This window comes from Anas acuta, chromosome 1, assembly GCF_963932015.1.
Source record: "Anas acuta chromosome 1, bAnaAcu1.1, whole genome shotgun sequence".
NCBI classification, from domain to species: domain Eukaryota; kingdom Metazoa; phylum Chordata; class Aves; order Anseriformes; family Anatidae; genus Anas; species Anas acuta.
In genome coordinates this window covers 202,075,871-202,100,874 of record NC_088979.1, presented here as the reverse complement: position 1 = coordinate 202,100,874, position 25,004 = coordinate 202,075,871, and the positions used below count along the sequence as shown (strand labels likewise).

At 45.6% G+C, this 25,004-nt stretch overlaps 1 protein-coding gene across 2 annotated transcripts in view; it reads left to right on the top strand.

Annotated features, from left to right (window-relative positions):
- Positions 1-25,004, top strand: part of PLXNA4 (plexin A4) — a 405,534-nt gene that overhangs the window by 347,780 nt on the left and 32,750 nt on the right. For both annotated transcript variants that reach the window (XM_068670106.1, XM_068670107.1), the window contains exons 17-25: positions 1,730-1,823; positions 3,606-3,845; positions 4,670-4,816; positions 10,006-10,240; positions 10,652-10,794; positions 13,570-13,838; positions 16,311-16,377; positions 17,942-18,088; positions 23,147-23,306. In XM_068670106.1, the coding sequence (XP_068526207.1) occupies positions 1,730-1,823; positions 3,606-3,845; positions 4,670-4,816; positions 10,006-10,240; positions 10,652-10,794; positions 13,570-13,838; positions 16,311-16,377; positions 17,942-18,088; positions 23,147-23,306 (1,502 nt within the window). The remainder of the gene's footprint in view (positions 1-1,729; positions 1,824-3,605; positions 3,846-4,669; positions 4,817-10,005; positions 10,241-10,651; positions 10,795-13,569; positions 13,839-16,310; positions 16,378-17,941; positions 18,089-23,146; positions 23,307-25,004) is intronic.

Below are 25,004 nucleotides of genomic sequence, written 5' to 3'. Positions count from 1 at the left end.
CTGCTAACAGCTTAAAAGCATGGATGGCCACCATGATGGTGTCCTGGCTGGTGTCCTGGCCCTGTTTGGGTTATCGGGGTGGAAGCAGATAGAATGGCTGAAGCACAGTCCCATCTAGCTGCAGCCAGCTTGCTGACACCTGATAGCCACACTGCTGAGCAGAGGTGTATATCTGCCTTAATTCCTACCTACCTCATCTGTTTAATAATAAAACATAAACGGGGAACATGCAAAACAAAAGTTAAAACTGGGAGAGATTTGTTGACCAGCCTAGGTTTCTGCCTTACAGTTTATTTATTCCCTGGTGCTTTCTCCGGTCTCATTTGTAATGCACTTGTTTCACATTTCATGCATGTAGAGGTTTACCTACAGGCAGGAAAGGGATGCTGGGCTTTCTTTTCCCAGTCCCTCATAAATCCAGCTGATTTCTGCATGGCTTTCCCTCCCATTCTCAGCAAAGGGCTCCAGGAAATAATTTGAAGCCTGGACGGTTTCCAAGGGGAGTTACAGATGCAGGTGCTGAAACAGATGAGAATGCTCCTCATCCCTGGGAAACCTTCAGCTCCGTAGCAGAGACTGGGCATTGATGATGTTTCCTCACCCTCCCTTGGCTGTCTGAGCCCTAAGAGCTGAGGTTTTTCTTTCTCAGATAACTCTTCCCCATCCAGCCCTTGCACCACCTTCCCCCTGCAGCGGGTACCCATGGGCTGCTTTGCTTTGGGATGGCCAAACCTGCCTGTGGTGAACCCTTCCCCTCCATGCAGAGTTCAAAGCCAACCCACACATTTATTCCTACTGAGGCCTCTGAATGCTCCTTTGCACTTTCCTTCCTCCCTCTCCTACACGCAAGAGGCAAGGGAATGGAAAGAGGGTTGAAAGCTGTTTCCTTCTGGTGAGGCTGACTGCAGGGAATGAAAAAGGCTCTGTCTCCATTTCCCCTTCTGACGCTGGGCTGAGGGAGATGTTATAAAAGCAATAACATCAACTAAATGTAGGGTCATGGCTTGTATGAATCAACTTTCTCAGGAAATCACATTTTGGCTGAGCAAAAGGACAGAGAGATTAGAAATCTCTACTCTGTCAAATGTTGGTGCTACACACTTTGCAGAGCATATCTGCTTGGTTCACTAAATGAAGCCAAGCAAATGCCTTATTCAGACCAAGTCTGAAGACTTTGGCTCCGTTTCTTCTAGACGTGGTGGGACTGAAGTAGGTGGCTCCGTGAAGTGGCATTTCCTTACTCAGAATGATGATTTCTGTAGCAAGTTTAATATGAAAGACAGAGATACAGACCCCAAACAAGGCAGAACTGAATCCTCAAGGGTTGTTTGCACTGGATGGTTTCTATAAGGGTTTTTTTTAAGCTCCTTTATTTACATGGTATAGAAAATACCATCTATGGACCATTCTGAAAAGCCTCTTCTAGATTTACTCCTCATTGCCAAAGTTGTGGTTGCTGAGTCCTGACAATGAGGAGCACACAGATGCTGATTGATGTGTCAGTTTTGGCAAGCATGCAGTTTTACTTCTTTCTCCATCTATAAATTAATGAAAAAATCCTATTTGGTTTGCTTCACTTTGCTTAGTGTTCTTTCCTAGAGGTCTGTGAGATGTGGTCAGGCACTTTGCAATAAACATTTAGGAAAACAGACAGCCCACTGCTGGTTTAATATCAGGACTGGCATGTATTAGGTGGGTTTATGCTTTTCTTTCATTCCATCTCCTCTAGTGGCAACACGCCCATTGCTGTGTGGGGAACTCACCTAGACCTGATCCAGAACCCCCAGATCCGGGCAAAGCACGGTGGAAAGGAACACGTCAACGTGAGTATTGCTGCTGGGCTGGGGACTGCATGAGAAATGTCCAGGGTGGTGGCAGAGGCTGCCGAACAGCTGTGGAGGCTGAAATCTGCTGTTGCATCCAAAAAAAAGGGCATTGCTTCCTTTAAGATTACCCCATCCTCTCTACAAAGGAGCACTGGACCAAGGAAGGAACAGAGAGAGGAGTCCTTCAGCTCCTGGTCTCTGCTGAGCCTGATTCTTCTGTTGCCTCGAGGATACCTGTCCTCTCTCTTGTCCTACGTACATCTGATGCTATTTATTATCCATGCCTATTCATACACAGACCCAAATTCAGGGTGTGCTGGGAGGAGAAGGGACTGTGTATAGATGTACTCTTTAGTACTACTCTGTCCTTTCCCTGACCCATTTGGCACCCTGCAGAAGTGTATCCGGGGTTAATCAGCTACATTTACAATCCAGCTCAACTCTCGGTGACCAATTGCCTCATGAACAATGGCGAAACTGTGGGAGATCCGAAAAGAAAATACGGGAATAGAGGGTAAATTAATGCAGAAAGCCTGCAGTCTGCAAATGGAGAGACTTAAATTGTGGTCTTACCCCAGCTCTGCTGTGAACTCTGTTGTGTCGCCCCTCATAAAGCCAAATCCAAAGCAATCTTGTCACCTCTCACATCCCATCAGATTCAGGAAATGCCTTTTGATGTTGGTTTCTGGTCTGATGTAAATCTTAGTGGGCAATCTTCCAGGCCCTTGTGAACTATGGGAAAACCCCGGTCCAGTTTATTATGTATGGATGTAGGTATGCTTTGGTAATGTGTCGTATTTCTGGGCACAGCACGGCCAAACACTTCTCAAGCTTGCTGCAGAATTAGAAGCCTGCAAGGCTTCATCACATTCTTCCTGCAGACTCCAGCTCTTACATGGCACAACAGAGTCGAACAATTAAGCCATTGTGCACTTGATGAAGCCTATTCATCATCTTACACGTGCTCGTGACGAACTGCCCACCAGTTTGGCACTGGAAGTGCTCTGGTGCCTTTTGGTGCTCAAAGCCTGGTGGTGTCTGGTGAGACCAGGATGCACTGTGCTAGGAACCATGTCATAGAAAGGTGAAAGCTCAGATCCTGAAAATGAATCAGACCTAATTTCTAGGGCCTTAAAATGGGAGTCAGGTATAATAGCCTTTCACAATCCATTACCCTTTATCAGATATACAAAAAAGTAGGTTTTAGTAGTCAGGGTTGGAACTGAATTTCAGTGTGTCCTGAAAGTTACCCCACTGTCTTCTGCACTCCAGCTTGTTGGGCATCATTTCTTGTAGCTGGCTGTGTAAACAGGAATATCCTGGACACAAATGAGCATGCATTGCACATATATTTGTGGAATGATCTTTAGAGGGTGAGAGTTAACTGCAGGACAGTTGTGGGGCTTTGATGAGCTTCCACCTTCCGATAAATAAATAAATAAATAATAATAAAGTGGAACTACTTATTTCAAAAGGAAAGAAAAACTGGCAACCCCAAAGGCTGAACTCCCTCAGAGCAGAGGCACAGGATGCCCAGTTGCAATAAAAACTGTTCTACACACCAGTCCCAGCAAATCTTCCCTAATCTTTCCCTTGATTAGCTGATGGGTTTGGGGTGTGCTTTGAAGCAGCAAAGCATCAGTTGGCCTCTTGATAACCATGGAGATCTGCTCCTCAGTGTCCTCTGCTAGGCTGGCATTTCCTTGGGAGATATCAGCCCTGCAGCAGAGCTGGAGGCATTGTCCATAAACTCTCCTTGTGTTGGGTTTCTCTCCCCAGAACTGCGAGGTGCAGAACAGCACGGAGATGACCTGCCAGGCTCCAGCACTGGCTGTTGACCCCAATCACCAGTCTGAGCTAGCTGAGCGCCCAGAGGAGTTCGGCTTCATTCTCGACAACGTGCAGTCCCTGTTGATCCTCAACAAAACCAACTTCACCTACTACCCAAACCCAGTCTTTGAGGTTTTCAATCCCTCGGGGATCCTGGAGCTGAAGCCAGGAAGTCCGATCATACTGAAGGTGAGGTGGGGACCAAGGACGGGATGAGGATGGGCAAACACATGCTGCCTGTGGTCTTTCTGTGTCTGCTAGCACCCCACTAATCACAGTGGCATCCCCAGAGATTTTCTTCACTCTTTGCACCCATCTTATTGCATCAGATCAGAGTCACCATCAGCAAACACTGCACCAATCACTGCTCAGCATCTTCCAATACCCAAAACTACAAAATATAAATTCCTGCTGCAGCTAAATGTGTGCCACCTAAATTTGCAACCACTGTTGTTTGCCAGGGAAGAAAATTTTCAACCACTGTGGCAGGGCAGGCAGTTAAATACCCAAACCTATTTCTTTCTTGGGTTTTAGAGACCTTCCTCTCACTCCTGGGCAAATCCCACAGCAGTCCTCTGTCAGTTTTGTAATCTGGGCAGCTACACAAAGAAGGAATTTTATGCTTGAACATTTCCATATCAGCACTGGAATGTGGCACATACACAAAGAAGTATTTGTGCACACAGAATACCTGCTTGCACATTTGGAAATATGTTTCAATATTGCCTGAATGTTTTCTGAGGTCCTGTTTGTTCACGGCTTGTATGCAATGCTTTAGTTCCAGAGACAGAAACAGGACAAGCTTTTTTGATTGATGACAGTCTATCCATCCCTATTGTCTTCTGTAGGATTTTTTAAGTGGCTTTTTCTTGCTAAGCTAGTGAACGGTGAAGCTTAAATGTTGACTGCAATGTTAACACTTGTGTAACAGGAACAAAACAAAACTGGGAGGAAAACTCTTTTCTGATGTGTTTTTTTTTTTCTGGGGGGGGATGATATTCTTTTCTATCCAGGGCAAGAACCTGATCCCTCCAGTGGCAGGAGGGAATGCCAAGCTGAACTACACTGTCCTGGTTGGTGAGAAGCCCTGTGTGGTGACCGTATCAGATGTGCAGCTGCTGTGTGAGTCCCCAAACCTCATCGGACGGCACAAGGTGATGGTAAGTGATGCCTGAAAGTCAGCTTTTCTTCCCTGGGTGAGTTGTGAGGGCACAAAAACGCTAAAGAGCTGGCAAAGGTCTCCCAGGAGTATGCATCATCATTTGCCTTATGTACAGCCTACAAATATCAAAGTCTCCTCTTGATATAATATCCCCATCAATCCTAGAAAAGTGACTTGGAAATCTTTATAGACAGTAAAGGACCTTTTGCAATCAACACTTTAGGAAAGTTTTCTTCTCTTCTTTCTTCATACAGCCTGTAAGAATCCCAGATGCACATGTGAGTTCATACATGTAACATATTCCCTACATGATGTACTTAACTTCATCACAGTCCTCAGCAATTACCAGCATGTTGGTGGCTAAAATTTGTCATAATGTAGGAGAAAAAAACGTGCAGGATATGGACTGCAGTGTGACTTTGAGATTTTGACATCTATACAACTTAGTGTAATCTTGCATATCCTTCCTAGAACCTATGAAAAATGAGCCTGGTGATTACATCAGAGGGAGCTTCCTCCTCTATCCACTGATTTATTCACTCCTTTACTTGCCTCTCAGCAATTTGCATGCCTCAGTGCTGTTGCTCGATAAACAGCACATCAGCAAACTCATCTGACTTGTACGGAGCTGTGGGTGGAAAACACAACAAAGACTAATAACTGACATCAGACATGTGGATGATCAATGTTTTTCATTGCCTGGGATCACCTTTTTTTTTTTTCCACCTCTCTTCTGCCCTCCCAAATCTGTCGTGTATTTATTTAATTTGATACAGTGAGATTTGTAGAATTTGATGGAGATGCACCGTATGGCTCTTAAAAAGTATAAATAAAATGAAAGAATTTTCTGCAGTCTTTTAGAGAATAGAGAGTTTATGGTGACCATCCTTGGTCCCAGTTGTGACTGCTGCTGGGAGACCTCACACTGGCTATTTAACTTCTCTGTGCTGAAGTTTATCATCTGGAAAATAGAGGTAATAATCCTTTTCAGCCATGCAAATATGCTGTGGCTCTCAATTCATTGTAAAGCACATTAAGACACTCCAAGAGGAGCAATAATGAAGTGAGAGATTTTCTCTGTGTGAATACCAAAGCTTTTGAACATGACAATATATGTTCCCTGTCATTTTCATGAATATAATTAAACATATGGTTAGTCAGAGATGGACAAAAACAGCCCTAGAGAGAGAGAGAGCTCAAAGTCAGGTGAGCAATAATCAACCCCTGGGGATCAGGGAGGATGAACATCTGGCTGGGCCTTACTAATTGGGAAGTGTCCCCTGTTCCTGCAGCTTGGGACAGCTTAAGTGAAGAAAATAATCCCTTTCTGAGGATGCTGATCAAACAAGAGATTCTGCTGGAAATGTGGGAAGATGATCCTCTTGAAGCCTTTTAATGAGCATCACTGTTAGGGACGAGTTACAGATTTCTCTGTCAAAAGCCAACACTGAGACAAACCTTTGACAGTGTCTGGGCTGGGAACCAAACAGGGAAGGTCACCTCTGATGGAGGCCAGTGCTCAAGGATGGACTTTGCATCTGGAAGTTACCTGGGGGACAGCTGGGCTGGGAAATGCCCCTCCAGCATGGCACAGCAGCTCTGTTGCCCATGTTTCACATAAGAGTCACTCTGAGGGTCAGGACAATTGACAGGTAGCTCTCCCAGGTCCTTCTTCTCCTTCTGCCCACGAATTCCTGTGCAACGTTGAGAAAACTGCTCCACAAACCCTTTGCTGCAAATGGAAGTGGCCTGGATCTGAGAGGAGACCATGGGGATGAATTAACCTGTGTAATGCTGTGATTATTTCAAAGGGAAGGGATGATGACAGTGCCACATGTTGATGTCAAGATGGTTTTGCTGTAGTTCAGCTATCTTTTATAAAATAAATGAGCTAAATACTTGAAAAAAATATAAAAGAACAACAAGGCTAGAAAAATGGTTTATAAGTATAGTATAAGATGCAGAGGCAAGCTCTTTTCCAAGTAAGAGAAACAGAGATAAGGAAGATTCATGTGTAACCATGGTAGAGAAGGTTTGCAATGAAGAGACAGAGTACACTCGAAGGGATGCTGGTATTCTGTGCATTCACTTACATGTGGAAAGTCACCTTGATGTCTTTGTATGGAGAGATGGTCAAATTTAGCAATTGAAATTCAGGGCACAAATCATATTATCCTAAGGCAAACATTTATGTTTTGCCAGGGCAAACTTGCAGTAGGAAAGACACCACCCACAGTCAAGCTTTACAGAAGAGGACCTAAGAAAATCTCTCTTGAACCATTACAAGTTGTCCCTAAAACTTTGCTGGAGAAAATTGGGCTCTGACGTAGTGCCGTTTGGAGCAAATGCCAGGTTAATAGGCCTAACAAATGCCAAACTGTTGTTTGATGATATGGAATTCATGTCTGGGAGGTGTTACTAGCTTCCTTGGTAAACATTCAGGGCCCAAGAAAAAAAGTAGGGCCATATCTGTATATTTTATTATTTTCATTGAAGCGTTCACAAATAGCACTGAAAACTTGCAGGCTTTCTTCTCCAAGAGACAGATTCCATTAGATCCTGGCAGTTTGATTTGTGGACTGTGAGGCTTTTCCAGTGTTGAAAACATCTTTAGAGAGGAACTTTGCTAGACGCCTCCCTCTAGGAGTCCAAATTCTCTTACAGCTAATGGAGAGAAATGGGAACTTCTGCTGAATAAAGCGTCTCATCCTAATGTCAAAGCAGGTGTCAAAAGCAGCTGGCATGAATCACACGCTGAAAGTGCCTTTTCTCTGCCTTGACTCTAAAAGCACGCTGTAATGTCCAACTCAGATGCGAATGTCAAAAGTTTGGTGAGAGGAAACCCACCCACAGAGCCAGGCTTTTCGGTGGGCTTTGAGGACAGACCTACATTGGGGACCAGGATGGGGTTTTTTGACTCGAGTCTGAAACTCCATCAATGGACTCATTTCACTGCCAGGCCCAGACGAAAAGGGCCACTGTAGGAAGCAGAAAATGAAATATAATGACTCAGTTTATTGATCCACTGTGACAGGAAGGAAATTGTGCAAACTGGTGAGCCAATTTTGCTGTCATCTTGGAAGGATTTGGGACACTGGTCTCTAGGTCAAACGGCAATAGTTTTGAGTGAGTAGATTAGCTTTTGACTTTGGAAGCTTGTCTTCTCAGCTGAGCTTGCCACGTGCCAACACCAAACATCTGCAGGCTTTCTGAAGTGGAGTTGAGCCTTATACCTTGGAATAGACAGGAAAACTATGTACTGATGGTTCTTTGACTTACTAGGTTGTTCCTTGGCCACTGAAGATGCTTTACAAATCATCAATATCATGCTACAATAGGGTCATCAAACTCCATTGCCTTGTCAGATGAGCTTACATTTGGTTTAGTTGCTCATTGTGGACACCGTTATCTTTCTAGAGTCCATCTCCAAATGTATAGGAGTATTCAGGTCATAAGAGGACCTTGTGGATGGAAATTAAATATTTCCAGAAATTCACCTCTGTTCTGTGCAAGATATAAGGGTTCTGGTTAGGTGGTTTTGACCAGGACCCACTGTGGAACAGCCTACAGCTGGTGGTGAAGCAAAACAGCCACCTTCTCAGTGGTTGTAACGTGGCTCCATAAATCATTTCTAGATGATGAAGACATTCTTGTCCCCAGCAAGGGCTGTGGTGGTGAGGAGTGAGAGCAGCTTTCCATTAATTCACAGCTCTGTGCTTCATAATCTTTTCTGCTGGCTGCAGCCTCCTGCAACCTAGGGAAGAAACCTGAGTAAGTGCCTGAGCTGAGGCATGGAAAATTTGGGATTAACAAGTATGCATGCAGGCTGGAAACAGACTGATTAACTGAGAGCCAGTGGGATGTGGGGCAAGGCTGGACACTAGGCTGAGATGAAGGCTGTTTGCACTGACTTCTAGGGGTGCTGAGAAGGAGACAGAGCTCCTCGTAAAGGAGATAGGTAAAGATTCAATTGTCAGGCATCCCACTTGCAGTGGGAGGAGGAAGCACATAGCCCTGGCTCTTGCCTGGCAGACAGATTTTTCACTTTGTGCAGAACCAGCTTTTTTTCTTCAGGACAAAGCTCAGCTGGAATTAAGTGATGGGGCTCACCATTTCATAATTCTTCAAGCACTTTGCATGACATCTTCCTAGGTTTACGCGGATCCATAACCAGTGTCCCCCTACCACAGCCCAGTCCTAGAAGCCATCCTTTTATATCTCAGACTAGTCAGCAGTGCTTTTCCCCCTGCCACACCAACATGTCCCGTTTTACAGATAGCCTTGAACAGCTTTGTAGTAGCCTTGAACAAATGGCATCTTGTGGGATTGCTGTTGGGATTAGTGTTCATGTTGGATAAATGGGCTCCCAACAGAGCAGAGTGTTTAGTTGGGCATGCAACAGCACCACTTGCAGGGTTTCTTTCTGGCCTTTAAAAGCAAAGTTTAACAAAGAAACGTGTCCCGGAGGCCTGAGAACCTCTGAGAGTGCAGGGAGAACAGAAAGCTCTGTTTGGCTCCCTGTCCAGGTGAAGTCCATTAGCTAATGTGATCAAGCAGAACACGTGGCTAGGAGAAGGGCTGTAAAGGGGATGGACCAGGCTCTGTGGGCTTTTTCTTTTTCTTTTTCCTATTTTGAGTGGTTTCCAGATACTTTTTTCTCAACTTGAAGAGTCAAAAGCAAATTGTGACTCTAATTCTGGCATTCCCAATGTTCTGGCCTCTCCTGTCCCAGATGTCTGGTTCAAATGTGTCCTGTCCCATAATGAAGTTAGGACCTATCAGTCCATAATGAAGAGTGATGTGTCCTGTGTATGCATTCTGGGATTAACTGACATCAAGGCAATGCAACAGAGCATAGCTGTTCAGGATATAGGATGGAAAACCCTAAATGAACCCATTATGTAGGGAGGGCATTGGGCATGGTAAGATTTGTCTCACCAGAAGTCCTTTGCTGATTTGGACGATGGTGACACTACCAACAGAGCTGCTTCTACATGACATTTCAGGTTGTTAAAGCCTTTCTATGTCCAAGTACTTAATGCCCTGTTTAATCTGAGAGGTCATCATTCATGTACTATCATGGGAGCTTGACTTGCATAGCAGCTGTAGTTGGGGTGATGGTGAAGTTCCTCTGTGTTCTTGCTTGTATGGGATTTTCAACACAACTTTCTCTTGCCTTCCCTCTAGGCTCGTGTAGGAGGGATGGAGTTCTCCCCGGGGATGGTCTACATCTCTCCAGACAGCCCCCTCAGCTTGCCAGCTATCGTCAGCATTGCGGTGGCTGGCGGCCTGCTCATCATCTTCATCGTGGCTGTGCTGATTGCCTACAAGCGCAAGTCCCGAGAAAGTGACTTGACCCTCAAGCGTCTGCAGATGCAGATGGACAACCTGGAGTCCAGGGTGGCACTGGAGTGCAAAGAAGGTATGATGGGGGAAGAAGGTGTGATATGGGAGAAGACACACACAGTGTCAGGAGACAGGGATCCAGCCACAAAGCTTTGAGCTGAAATATCACCAAGAAATGGGAGTTGTGGGGTTGGCTTGGGCCTGGAGCTGATCTGACTTTGCCCATTTTCCCTGAATCCTTTATTCCTCCACCTTGTCTTACCTACACTGGTTAACTCACTGTCCTGAAGGAGCCTTGGTATATGGTCCTGAGGAAAGGTTATGTGGTGGGAAGGGTGAGCCTGTTCTTGTCCACCTTCTTCCTCTCCATCTGTTGCTTCTGCATTTATACCCTAATCTCATACACATGGGTCTGAAGGCCTTTCCCATTATGATGAGGGAGAGCTGGACTGTCATTGATGCATGCCTTGTTCCTTTTTTGTGTCAGCCTTTGCGGAGCTGCAGACGGATATTCATGAGCTGACAAGTGACCTGGATGGAGCTGGGATCCCTTTCCTTGATTACCGAACCTACACCATGAGGGTGCTTTTCCCTGGCATTGAAGATCACCCAGTCCTGAGAGACCTGGAGGTATGAAATCAACATCACCAGCTGCCAGCTCCTCTCATGCCCTGAATGCAAAAGATGTGCCAGTGGTGGGGACATTATGGCTTTCAATGCTGTGTCTTCCCAGGGACAAAATACCACCTCATTAAAAGTCCAAATTGAAAAGGGAGGATGATTTTTTCCTATCTTAGATGTTAAATTCTGTTTGATCACTCATTTACTTAGAAGAGTCCCATACATCTATGTGCATTAGGTCTGCTGCTTTAAGATCCTCCTTGGTCTCCATCCTATTGGGGTTTATTCTTCAGACTGTGCAGGGTCCAGAAAAACAGTCCTAAGGATCTGCTCAAGGGATACCTGGCCTAGAGAAGCGGGTAACACACTACGGCCAAGGCCAGGGAGGTCTTTGGCTGAGCTTTCTGCAAAGTCTTTGGCAAGCTCTGTGCTTCAGAGAGGCTCTGGCATGGTGAGATTGCTGGAGGCCAAGACTGGGGTGAGTTGGCAGGGAGGAGGAATAGAAGCTGGCGCAGGCAGTACCATGCTTGGCTGTCTGTGTAATCAGAGGTTCCTGCTCCTGCCCTTCAGGAGAGCCAAACTTCATCAAACTGTATGGTGAGAACCATTAAAAAAATGATCTGGAAGCAATGAGGACTGTTGGGAATGGGTGGGAGGCTGCATTACACATTGGTTATTGTAGAGATTTGCCTTTGGGATGCAGGTAGAGTAGCCTTGAGCTGTTTTCCCTCTGGAAAAGCAGCTCAGCAAATGCAACAAGTGAGCACAAAAGATGAGGGGTGGTGAATTTCTTCCCTGTGTACATACACACATACAAATACTTTCATCATACCCATGGCCAGTTTCAACTTATATTCATCAGCCTCAGCCAGCTGACCATAGAATAGCATCTGAACCCTACAGAGGTTTTACCATAGATGCTCCTATATGAATATACATGCAGAGAGACACAGCCAATATTTCTATCTGTCACCTTTGATCTTCCCTTCCCTTGATTTCATTTTTTTTAATTATTTTATTGTATTTTTTCCCCTTAATCCTGTTTAAAGCTTCTGTAGCTCTTTAGATGTCAACATCTTTGGCTACCAACAAACAAGGGAAGACAGTTTCCATTCTGCTCCTTTCTCTGTAGCACCTAGAAGGAGTTTATATTTATTGGGAAAAGGCCCCAACAGAGATCCTGCAGTGAGCAGGTCTTACTTATTTCCAGCTCATTTGCTAATTAACTGCTTCCAGATGCACTACAAAATACTTTTCTTGTTATTTTTTTTATTTCTCCGTAATAACCCGGGGATAGACAATATTAAATGTTCAAGCAAGTGAGTTAAAAATAATTACTAGCAGGATGGGTGGTGGTGGTTGGTTGGTTGGTTGTCTCAAGCTATTTAGTAAGTAATTTATTTGCTGTATGCAAAAAGAGTTAAGATCTCTTTAATTTCCAGAATAAAAAAGTAATGATTCTTTAAGGGGACTTGCATTACTCGGTTGTTTAAGCATGCTAACTTGTTTTGGATTAAAAATGCCAAAACTGGGTGGTTAATGAGTACTTGCCTTAGTGGCATGTGTTTCTCTGAGATGTGACTCTCCAGCTTCTAGGGAAACTTTATGAAGGGCTGAAAGAGCTTCAGTGACATGGAGGAATGAGTTTGGAGTTCTCTATTTAGGACCACACTGGTGCAGCAGATAAAGGGATGTAGTATATACCCACAGAGTATGGCTTCATTTTGGTCCAGAGGCAGAAGAGCAGGGAAGGGTAGTGCCCACTGCAGACTGTAGGATCTAGGGTCCAGTGCTGAGGTCCTAAATTATTGTATATAAAAAGATAGTTCACTAGTCTGTCACAAATGAGAAATAAATCAGAGACTTATTAACATCCCTGCCTCTGAACTACCTCACCTACCAAGCCCTGGGGTCCCACCACAGTAGGACTTCCAAAATAGGTCCCCGATTTTGTGCCCTCTCACATCGTCCTCTATCTAGTTTTTCAAACCAAGACCCAGCTAAATGCTCACCCCCTCCACTGCATCTCTTCATCTCCTCCAAACATGACTCATGGACCTCTTTCTCCCCTCACGTTCTTACTACTTCCCCCACTTCCCTGAAGAAGAACCCCAAACCCGTGTCCTGTAGTCCCCACATTGCATCTTCCCTGTACCCAAGCAGCTACTGAAGGGCAGCTGATGTGTGGGTACTTGCTGGGATGTGGTGGTGAGGAGACCTAGACAGGTCAGACCAACAGGAGACCCACATAACCTTTCCAGCATTGACTTAGGCTGTTTTTCTCCGTAAGCAGGCTTCTTGCAGAGATAAAAAGAGGTGTTAGGGGAGGACAGAGTGAGATTTCAGTCTGACTGCAATAAAAACACAATATGCTGTGGTACAGCATCCAGGCATTAGCAATCTCCACTAAATGTTCAGGGATGCAGGGATGGAAAATAATCATCTGGCTGTGGTTAGGAGGTCCCTTTGGCTCCCTAATCTTCAGATGATGTATGGACTCGCTTCCTTTTAACAGGACTATCCTGTAGAACAGAAGGAAGTGCTTACCTGCATTTAGATAAAAAATATATATATATTTTTTTTTATTTTAAATTGTCTTTGCTGTTTGAGGCAGCTTTTCCTTTTTCCTGCCTTAGATCTGCCTTCTGCTTGATGTTGAAGTGTGTGGTTGGAGGAGATGGAGGGCTGAGGGCAGAGAAGTATCAACAGGTGCACAACCCATTTGGGCATGGCCTGACGGTGGGCAGTGAGGGGAAGATATAAACTCCTTGTCTTCTCATACAGGTCCCTGGCTACAGGCAGGAACGGGTGGAGAAAGGCCTCAAGCTCTTTGCACAGCTCATCAACAACAAGGTTTTCCTGCTGTCCTTCATCCGCACGCTGGAGTCCCAGCGCAGCTTCTCCATGAGGGACCGTGGCAATGTGGCCTCGCTGATCATGACAGTGCTGCAGAGCAAGCTGGAGTACGCTACTGATGTCCTCAAACAGCTCTTGGCTGACCTCATAGACAAAAATCTGGAGAGCAAGAACCACCCCAAGCTGCTGCTCCGGAGGTAAAGAGACCTGGGGCTAGACCAAGCTGGGAAGGGCAACCTGTGCTCTACTATCTAACATGAGCATGATAGTCCATTTTGGAGGAAAAAGACAAATTTGCTTGATTTTGCTTTTTGCAGCAGGGTGTGAAATCAGGATGGTGTACAGCCACAGCTCACGTGGCCCTGTAGGGTTGCCATGAAGCTGCGTGCAGGCAGGTGTGAATAAGGCAGGTAGGGCTGAATGAAAGCTGAACTGCTTTCCCTTACTGGTTTGCTGCTCTTTGGCTTCATTCAAGACTTCCCAGCAGCGGGTTCCTTCCCTTTTTCAGTAAGTGTGTCTGTAGATCTCTCTCCTTTTCATCTGCAACCAAAAACCAGCCGACAATTAAAGTTTCACTGCTCCACTGTCAATAGATTTTAATGTGGATTTTCTGGAAAGCTTCATAAAGGCAGCAAGATCCCATGTTTCATAATCCTTATTTTGGATTTGTGTTCTACTTATATCACAAAGAACAGACCATATAATATACTTGGTCTTTAAGGTGAGTAAATTGGCTGTTGCTTTATCTTGCCTGAGATTTGGACTGCCCTGCCGTGCTTTTTGTGTCTGAGTTGTCTCCAGACACATGTGGAGTCTTCTTCAGCTGCATCATGGGATCTCCTGTCCCTTCCTGGGTATTGGCTTTGGGAGATGGTTAAAACCAGAAGGCAGAGCTAATCAGGACAACAGAAATGGTTTCATAAATGGCACGAGTCTGGGTTTGTGCTTCCTGGCCAAATCCAAGGTCTAAAGGCCAGGGTTGTGTGGGACACCTTGAGTTACAAACCTACTGCTCTGCAATTAATGTACTTTCCCTGATTAGGGAAATTCAGCCCTTTCTCCTTTTAGGATGACGTTCATCCTCTCCTTTCCATGGTCTGAATGAACCCTTCTGATTCAAGCCAGCACCTGAAGTAAAACCAGAGGGAGTCTACTGGGTACAAATGGCCTTTGCCACTGCTCAAAGCTGTGTTTGACAGGCCCTGAGCTGATGACGATGGATGGCTCAGGCAGAAGAGAGGTCTGTGGAGCCTGATGGAGAGATTTTCTGCTGGCACACAGCCCACCATGAAAAAAACAGAAAGAAAAAAAAAAAAAAAGAGCAGTAGGCACTTCCTGGCATTCAGGGCAGCAAAGCCAGGGGCAGAGACCAGACTTTACTGCCAGTTAACTCCCTGAGTCCTACAGCCTGGCTGGAAACCTCCCCCAAGCTGTCCTCAGGCCTCCTCTCTGTGCTTCTCCTCTGATGCTGGATGGCAGTGCCTTCTTCCAGTTGTGCCTTCACTTGATCTCCTTTCTTTTTTCCTTTCTGCATCTCTTTGTCTTTCCTGGTTGTTCATTTGTGTTTTCTCCTGTCTTCTTCCTTTTTTTTTCCCCTTCTTCCAGCTCTTTTCTAACTATACTCCTATTTGTTGGAAATGCAACGTGGCCTTTAGAAGGAGAGACAGTGAACATTGAAGACACCTCCACTGTGTCAAGCTTTGAAAGCACAAGGAGAAGTCAGAGATGACATCCACTGACCCCAAAAGATCAAAGTTGCCTGGGCAACAATAATTTAACATCCTCTGCGAGGATGATAAAGTGTGGAGAGTGCTGGACTTGAGGTTCATGCCATGATCAATGGGGAACAGTGGCTAGGTGACCGTGACTGAGAGGAATACAGGGCAAACAGGCTGGTTTGGACAGAGACAGAGCAATGATTGCTGTAGGCAGAGGAAATGAGACCAACTTTATGCTGAAGGACTAGGGAACCTAAAAAGCAAGCTGCAGCCCTAAGCAAGAATCCTTGGGTGGCCTTGGTGAAAGCTGGAACCAGCAAATCCCACTTTTGCTCATTCAAGCAAAGACTCTTGTTTTTTCTTGAACAAAATCATTGCATGTACTGGAGCCAACACAAGCTTATCCTGTGCTCCTGGTGTCCAAACCAAATTAGCAAGTCCAAGGTAGTGATTCTGTAGGAAAAGTTCACCCTGAAGACTCAGGATGGATTTTTTCCTTGGTTGAGGTTAGAGTTCAAGGGCTACAGGAATAGTTCTGTGAATGTGCTACATTGGCACATTGGGGAGTATAATCACTCCCAAATACCAGGGAGATTATCAGTACCTGATAAAAGCTCCTTGTATGTGATAGATTTATCCTCCCTGAGCATCTCTGAGAAGGCTTCCTAACTTGTCATTTCTCTCACTGATGGACAAACTGCAGAGCAGATGTGCAGGGACTTCCCTGGTCACAAGAGAATTAGTAGGGCGGTAAGGACATGCCTGAAGGTTTCCAAAGCTAAAACAGAGATTCTGGGATGTGCTTAATCCTGATGGTGTCATGCCTGACTTTCCATGGGGCTAGAGATCGGGGCAGTAAAATGCAAGATGCCAATCTTTCAACCAGCCCTTTGATATGGCTAACATGACTAATTCATTTCTGATTTGTTTTTTGTCCTGGTCTGATTTTAGGACAGAGTCCGTGGCTGAGAAAATGCTCACCAACTGGTTCACCTTCCTCCTGTACAAGTTCCTTAAGGTAAGAGAAGCATCAGGCCTGGCTGAACAGCTGCTTTAATGCATTGCTTCTTGACAGGGTTCAGCTGGGGTAGCATTGACTTTGCAGGATGCTAATCAGCAAATGAGTGAAATCAGCTGTGACAACCTCTGAGCCCTCCCACTACTTCTGGAAGGCCTCTTTTGGGTGATAGGTAATAAAAAGGAAGCTTTCAGCCTTTGAGACCTCCTTGTTGGGGGGTGTAGGGGTAGGATGGGGAAAGACTTTAAACTACAAAAGAGAAGGTTTAGATTACATATTAGGAAGAAATTCTTGGATTTTTGTCTAAGAAATTCTTGGAGTGAAGGTAGTGAGGCCCTGTTGTACGCTTCCCTGAGGAGCTGTGGCTGCCCCATCCCTGGGGGTGCCCAAGACCAGGTTGGATGGGGCTGGGGGCAGCCTGGGCTGGTGGGAGGTGTCCCTGCCATGGCAAGGGTTGGAATGAGATGGGTTTTGAGGTCTCTTCCAACCCAAAACATTCTGGGATTCCATGATAATTGCTATTGTGCCATACTAAGACCAAGCCTTTTGGAGGGAGGTGACTTTTCACCTTGCCTTAACTCTCAGCACTGTTGCTAGATCTCCCTATGACACCATTTGGACAGGATAGCCACCCTCTGCTTGGAAATTCAAAGCTTTACAAACCAGTCCCATTCCCCTGAGCTGTCCCAAACCCCAGGAACAACCAGGCTGAATGCATGGGGAAGTTTTGAAGGTCCCTGGAAGGTAATTTCAGTGGCTTTAGTATCAGATTCACACTTGCAGCTGAGAGGAAAGGATACAAGGAGGTGATTTTTTAAAGCACTGCTTTTATAATAGTCTTCCCCCCCACTCAGCTACTTGTCTTCTTGCCTTAGCCTGAGCGGTGGCCTGATAAGGGCAAGAGACAGGCACACACGAGCAATATGTTGCTGGCAGATAAGCTAATTAAGAGGGAGACAGGTGTAGGAACTGAGAAAGGGGCCACTTGGCTTCAGATTATTAACTTGTTGTTGCTGGGATTTACACCAGAGGAAAATGACCTCGCTCGGTGAGTTGGGGCACAGCACAAGAGGGGAGGGCAAGGTGGGAAGGAGGGGAGAAAGGACAGAGGCATGAAAGAGAAGGGAAGAGAGGAAAGAACAAGGAGGGGTGCATGGACATGAGTGTGCAGAGGGAGGGCAGCAAGAGGAGAGGACAGGAAAGGTGTGGGAAGGGTGGATTGGGAGTGAATGGAGGGAATGGGACATGAGGAAAGCAGGTGCTTTGTGGGCTCCTTGTTGCTGTCCCAGGCTGGTCCCTATACACCCAAAATCGCTGGTGCAACCACACAGCTCCAGGGGTGCATCTCCCCTGGGCCAGGAGCTGCTGCTGCCCAAGCATCCCTGCTTGCCTCCAGTGTGAGAGTGCCCCAGGATGGGGCACCAGTGGTCCTAACCCCTGCCAGTCCCTGCCTCCAGGTCCTCCAGGACCCATCCCATTCCCTGTTTTGGTGCAAAGCTCTGGCCCAAAGGTTTTCACCTCTGTACCTCCTGGTTGACCTGGTCGTTAACTCTCATCCCTGCAGGAATGTGCCGGTGAACCTCTGTTCTCCCTCTTCTGTGCCATCAAGCAGCAGATGGAAAAGGGTCCCATCGACTCAATCACTGGGGAGGCCCGGTACTCGCTGAGTGAGGACAAACTTATCCGACAGCAGATCGATTACAAGACACTGGTGAGTGCTCTGAGCATGCTCTATGAGCTTGTCCCACCTTCTTCTAGAAAAAGATCATTTTGAGGAAAGGAGTCAGTGAAAGGCACGTTGACCTCCTGGACAATTTCTTCTTGCAACCCAGCAGGATAACCCTGCTGAGGATCCACTAGTTGCATCCCCTGTCACAGCAAAGTTTGTGGCTGAAGTATCTGTTTGCAAAGCATGTTTGCAAAGATGACAGCTTCCAATTTACCTCCACTGTGCCCTATCCCATGCCCAGACCATCTCCAGTTCCCCAAGGGCATTGTTTGTTGGGTGAAGAGGTCTGCACTCATTGCAGGTTAGGCTGACAATCCTGTACCATTTTTTTGGGTTAGGTGAGGTTCAGGAGCACTGGAAGACAAGTGTGAACCTTGCATCATGTGAATGCCTGTGAAAGTGTAGACAATGGGTATGAACAGTTTATTCTGTTCTGGTAGACAAACCATTTCCTACATTTACTCCTTTTCCCTGAAGTGATGCCCATCCCTCTGAGTCCTAAGGCTGAAGGTAGCGGTCTTCCTCCAGCAGAAGCATGGGGTTGTCTCTGCAATTGTCATCACCCTGAGATCTTCAGCAGGAGGACTGTGATGTCCACAGTGGGGTTTCTTCCACCTCACACTTGAGACCACCTGGAGGTATTTTCATCCCCCTTCTCTCCATCCTCTCCCTGGGCCCCAGCACCAGTGGCAGATCTGCACAGTGCCCACCCTGGGCACACCATTACAATTTCCTTGACCTTCCTTGGGTCTTAGCTCAGGTGGGCTGACTCTACAAATGTCTTTTTCTTCACTGACTACGATCTAGAGCCTAGCTTCAGTTGAATCCAAGTCTAATGAGCGGGTAGACTTCACTCTTAAGTGAGACTGCAATTTAATTTGCATTCTAAAAATGGGACTTTCCTATTAAATCACCAGGGTAGTGCTTCTTTTCTATTAGATGTGGTTGTCTGGCAATTTGGAGGCCTGATCTTACATGGAGAGAGTGAGCAAAAGGGAGAAAAATGCAGGCACAGAGTGATCACTTTCACCGAAGGAAATCCCTCCGATCCTTTTAGGCTTGATATAAAGCAGCCAGCAAAGGGTAGTAATTATACATCAGCCTGAACAAAGCTCTCCTCCATTCGCTTTGTGTTGTTTGATGTTAATCAGCTCTCCCTCTTACATCTCAAGAGCAGACAAATATATCCCGATAGGAATCTTAGCAGATTTACAGAGATCAGCTTCGGTGAAGGAGATTAAGAAGAAACAGAATATGAATAAGATTGTTCTTCCTTTCTGTTTCTACTTATTTCTCTTATAATTTGATCTTCCCCTACCTTTTTTAAGCAGGCATTATTCTGTCATCTTTTGTCAAAAATATATAGTAATGAAATAAAGCAAGAACTGATTCAAGTGTTTGTAATATAAGAATCCCCTGAATGTCTCCTGTTCTCTCCCAAGCATCTGGTCACCACTATGAATTTGTAGTGCATGTAGCTAAAATTCATTGGGTTGTTCATGTTTCATGAGTGCTAGATGGTTGCTGAATTGAGTTAAATCACAAGTCTAGCAACGTGGCACATTGAAACAGTCTGTTTATTGTCATTATTCCAGGAAGGCAAGACCAGGGCTTCGTTGGAAGGGGGTTATTCTATAGTTTTCATTAATCATGACCAAATATTTTAAGGCACGATTTCAAATATGGTTTGAATGAAAAGCAAATCCAAAGAAATTGACTTATCCAAGGAGACAAAAGGAGACAGAGCAATTTCAAACATCTGGAATTACTGATTTTACAATATGCACCTCATTCACTAAGTTTAGATTGTTTTGATCTGATTTCTTTCCAGACCAGATAGCTCCAATTTGCTGTGTGCCAGGTCCTAGAGTTCTCCAAAGAAGCAGTCCTCAGTGGGCTAAGGTCTTTGATATTTGCATAGCAATTTCTGTACATACAAGGGATTTTTCAGTCCAGGGGAAACTAAGGTAGTTACAGATGTGATTTGCTAGAATAAATGTGCAGCAGCTAAGCAGTAGGTCTTTTCCCAAGCTGTATACCTCAGAGAAGCACCCTCTGGTGCTAATGTCTTCTCTAACAGTCAGCGACCATCATCTCTGGTCGGCAGTGTTATTAAAAGCCCAGCTAGATTATCGCGCCTATGAAAGACGAGAAGATTTCGTCCCTGCTGGCTACCATCTGCCTTTGCCAGAATCTGTGATTTTTTAGCCATTCACCAAACCAGAGCCCAGCTGTAAAAACCTCGCTCCCTCCTGCCACTGCTCCGCTCTCACCGGGAGATGAAAGACTATCCATCTCCTGCATCAGCTTCATTTCTCTTGACACAAATAATGCAGAGGAGCAAAGGCCTCGATGTGTGTCGGAAGCTGTCAAGAGGATTGGATAATTAGTGCTCGGGGGTGGCAGGAGGGAGCTGCCCAATGCATCTTGAGCAATGGCATGCTCGGCGTGGTCCCTGCACACCTCGGTGGCTCCAGCGCTGAGTCTAATCGGATCATCTCCTCTGACAACATACTCCAGGGTAGATAAATATGTTTTGAGCTGCATTTGGTTAAGGCCTTTCAGGGAGTTAAGCCACAAACGAGATATCAGAGGGGTTTCTTGTGCTTGGCTTCTTTGGGGGTTCCTTATTCTCCTTGCTCTCTGCCAAGACTTGCTGTGTGCTAGCCCCATGGGACCTTTCTTACCATAATGTAGAAGGGAAAGGAAGATTCTTTGGGACAGAAACTGTATTGATACCCTGGTCCCTGGGCAATCCACCCAAATACTGCAAAGAGCTCAGGACCAGGGTCCTGAATCCTTTAATCCTAAACCATGCATTTGTAATTTAAATGTCAGTAATCCACAGCAGAGACCAGGGCTTAGTTGTGCTAAGTATTGCATGTTTATATACACTTAGAGACAGTTCATGGCTAGAAGGGCTGACAGACAAAAAATTAAAGAGCCCAAGGATGTAGAAGAAGGTTGATAAACATAAACCGAGTGAGATGACATGGCCCAAGGTCATGAAGAGTCAGAGGGAGAGCAGGGCTCAGAGATTACTATTGCGCTTGCTCACAGCCCCATATCTTTTCATGTTGACCCCATGACTATCGCCATTGTTTTGCTACACTGACACAGCCCTCAGTGCATAAGTTGCATTCATGCAGGCAACTGACCTGAACCCAAGGTGTTGGTATTGGTGCTGAATCACTCCACAGAGTTTGTTCTGACTGGCATCAGCTCAATCTACTTCAGGTGAGCTCAGATCAATGGCAGAGACTTGCAGAGTAACCTGGTCACCAGAGCCATATGTGACCCCCTTGGCACTCTCAAAAGAGCTGGTCTAGGCTCTCATCAGCATTTCATTTCCCTACACATGTGTAGTGGGTGGGGGGCCACTAATAACCTCAACACTGAATGCATTTCAGCAGTGCTTTTTATGTATAGCTCTGTGATCCTTTGAGATGAAAGATGCCACAGAACTGTAAATCTCTGCCATTGTCATTATTATCTGAATTGGTGCTTCTTCAATACTCCTGGAAGTGACATATAAATAATAGCATTATGATGTAATCAATATCTCATATTTATATCTACCCTTTCATCCAGAAAGATCACAGAGCTCTTTGTAAGCAGTATCTTCACAAGTCCCTCTTAGTTGAGCATAACAGCACCAAAGGGAGCCTAGTGAGCCAATACATAATTATACTGATATGATTTCACCCTTTTCAAGCCACCTTCAGATCCCACAGTAGGTTAAGAACCTATTGCATACTACGGACAGGAATTTATGGTCAAGGTAGAATTTATCCAGGTCACCAAAACTAACATGCTTGCACTTGTAAAAGTTGCACAGGAAAATTTAATGACCCTACGTAGCCAGAAGCTCCACTGAACACTCCAAGTGCAAAGGTGTGCTAAGTTTATAAAAGTTTATAGACTTCACACTCCTGTAACTTGAAGAGAGCAGAACACTTGACATAGACAGAGCCAAGTGTTAGTGGGCAAATTGTTGTTAGACACTCTGTTTAAAGCATCCCTCCCCACCTCATATGCTTTGCATTTATTCTTGGACACAGTCTTTAGAGAAAATTATATTCTTCTGAGAAATCAAAGGCCTCTCTAGTTGGGTCAATTTTCTTGTTCTATATGTGAAGCTATAAGACTTTTTGTTGTTTTTCTTTTGTATATCTATTTTTTTAAATCCCTGCATTTCAAATTAATAACATTTTAATGAGAAGGGTCTTGGGTTGTCCTATGACTGCTCAGAAGAAGGCCCAACTTACAGCTGAGAGACTGAAGATTACTTTTACCTAAATTGTCAAAGGCAGGTGACAATGCAAGGAGACTACTATAGAAGTAGGTCACCTTGCCAGATCTCTAGGGAGCAGGGAATGGGTCAGAAGCTAAGGAAATCTCTGCAGAAACCCTTTGGATACCAGGTCAGTTTCAACCAGAGCCTGGGCTGATAGCATTTTTAAATGTTTTTTATGAAAACAGTGTGTCAATGACAAATGTCTGGTACCACTTGGGTGAGTGCCATTTTTACTGATCACACCAGAACCTGAACTGGTACTCTTGGGTGTTTTGTTATTAATAATAGCGAAGATGCCAAGGAGATGAGGCTCAAATCTAAGGGACTGCTCCCACAAGTATAATGGGTTCACCTCAGAGAGATAAATGGCATGAGATATAGGTTCAGAAAAACCCTCAAATTACCCCCAGATCACTGGCTGTAGCATCTGGGAGCTCACAGCTCGTAGCTGGCAGGCAGGTCCTGGCTTACCCTTAATCCACTGGGCACAGATAAGTGATAAGAAATGACCCCAGGGCAAGGGATTGAGGGCAGCCGAAAACTGGATGCATGAAAAACCCCTCAGTGAAATCCCTGCTGTGTCAGAAAAGGGAATACTCCTGGTACACATTTTTCCCCTTAATCCATCCTAGATCCCTCTGGTTTGTAGGATGTGGGGACCTGCCAGAAGGTTGCTGTGGAAGCTTGAGCACAGGGTACCTGCGTTGCTGTGAAATTTATGGTGTCTCATGCCTCTTTCTCAGGTCCTGAGCTGCGTGAACCCTGACAACGTGAACAGCCCCGAGATCCCGGTGAAGATCCTGAACTGTGACACCATCACCCAGGTCAAGGAGAAGATCCTCGATGCCATCTTCAAGAATGTGCCCTGTTCCCACCGGCCCAAAGCTGCCGATATGGACCTGGGTACGTGAGTGCACAATGGGCCCTGAATGCCCCAGGGCTGGGGGAAGAGGTGAAAGGGGAGAGGGGAGAAGGGAGAGAAGAGACAGTCAAACTCAACCCAGACAATTTGCTGTGCCAAGTGCCACCTCTCCAGACTCAGAGTAACCCTGGTACTTGGGCAGAGCATCAGCAACAGTGAGAGGGCAGAAGAAACTGATTAAATTGATGCGCACACTCCTGGCTTATGAAAGCTCTACTGCTCTGACCTTGAGGACTTGAAACGATCAGTAGCCACCCTGATTTTCTGCCCAGAATTTGGCTTGATCAAGGGTATGGAAAAAGCATGTCCTGCCCAAATCCCCTGGAAGAAGAGCACTGAAAACACAGGGTGGTGTTGTCAGAAGTGTTCAGGCAGCTCAGATTTATTCCTAGCTCTTCTCTGAGCAGTGAGGGCTTGGATTATGCATGTCTTCTTGCTGAGACAGTCACAGCCCAAGCAGTATTAATTTCTCATCATGTGGGCACAGGAAAGAGGATGAAGCATCCTCCGTTCAGTGGGCTGCATCCATCTCACCCTTGACTGCTTCCCTCTCCTGCCAGCACCCCTCCACCAACAGCAGGGCTGGGAGCTGCTGCTGACATTTCTTTTTTTGCAGAGGACAAGGAGATCAGCAGTCATGTTTTAAGGAAAGATCAGTCCCTCTGTTTATGAATTCAGGCTTTTTTTTTGCTCCTTCGTGAGATGCTCTGCTTGGGGAGTGGAAAGAGCTGCAGTAGCTTCACTTGGATTTCAAGCTCTGGGGCACACAGGAGCTGTACAGCCTAGCACAGGGATGCATTTAGGGCCAAAATCAGTTTCTGCCCCAAATCTGGTGCAAGGACACTGGGGGAAGTGAGATATCTGAAGCAGAGTCCGGGTTAGATCTGATACCACACCTGGAGGCTGGTATGAGAGGATGCAGAGCAATCTGCTCAGGACTCCAATGAGGAGTCTGGCACAGGGCTGTATTGTGTGAGGCCATCAGCCAGAATTTGCCCTCAGTGACCTTCAGTGGAAAGGACTTGAGTGGAAAATGATGGAGTCTATAAAACTCGGCAGAGTAGAGGAGGAACCAAAAGGAGGAGGAATGGACTGATGCCAAGAAACAATTCACAGCAATAACGGAGGCAGAAATGAGAGGTCAGGGATTAAAGTTAAGTGTGTTTATGTGTGTGCATTTGTGTAGGGGAGGAGGGATTCCTGACAGAAATTGCAGCAAGATTCCTGCTCATGAAAGGCAGTTAGAATAACAAAACGAGCTGCCAAAACCAGCAGTAATAAAGAGCAGATCATATACATCATCAAAAAAAAGGACCCGAGTTGATTTTGGAGCTGCTGTGAGTCAGCAGGGGAACACTGAGTGCAAGGGTGAGCATCAGGCCAGGTAGGGCAGGGAACCAGAACACAAAAAATGTGGGGAATGGGGTTTACAGCCAAAACCATTGACCTAGCTGATGCTGGATGGTGAGCACAGAGCCCATTAGGGTTGAGTCTCGGGCTGGTTGTGGGTGGAGAGTGGTTTGTTCCACTGCTGGGATAAATATGTACTTGAAGGCAGGAGTTTTCCCTGCATATTGCAAATACAAGGAAGACTTTGGAATCCACAGTTTTATTGCAGCTCTGGCAGCTGAGAGGTAAAGAACAGTGCACAAACAGGGTCTTAACTGGAGTCTGACAAT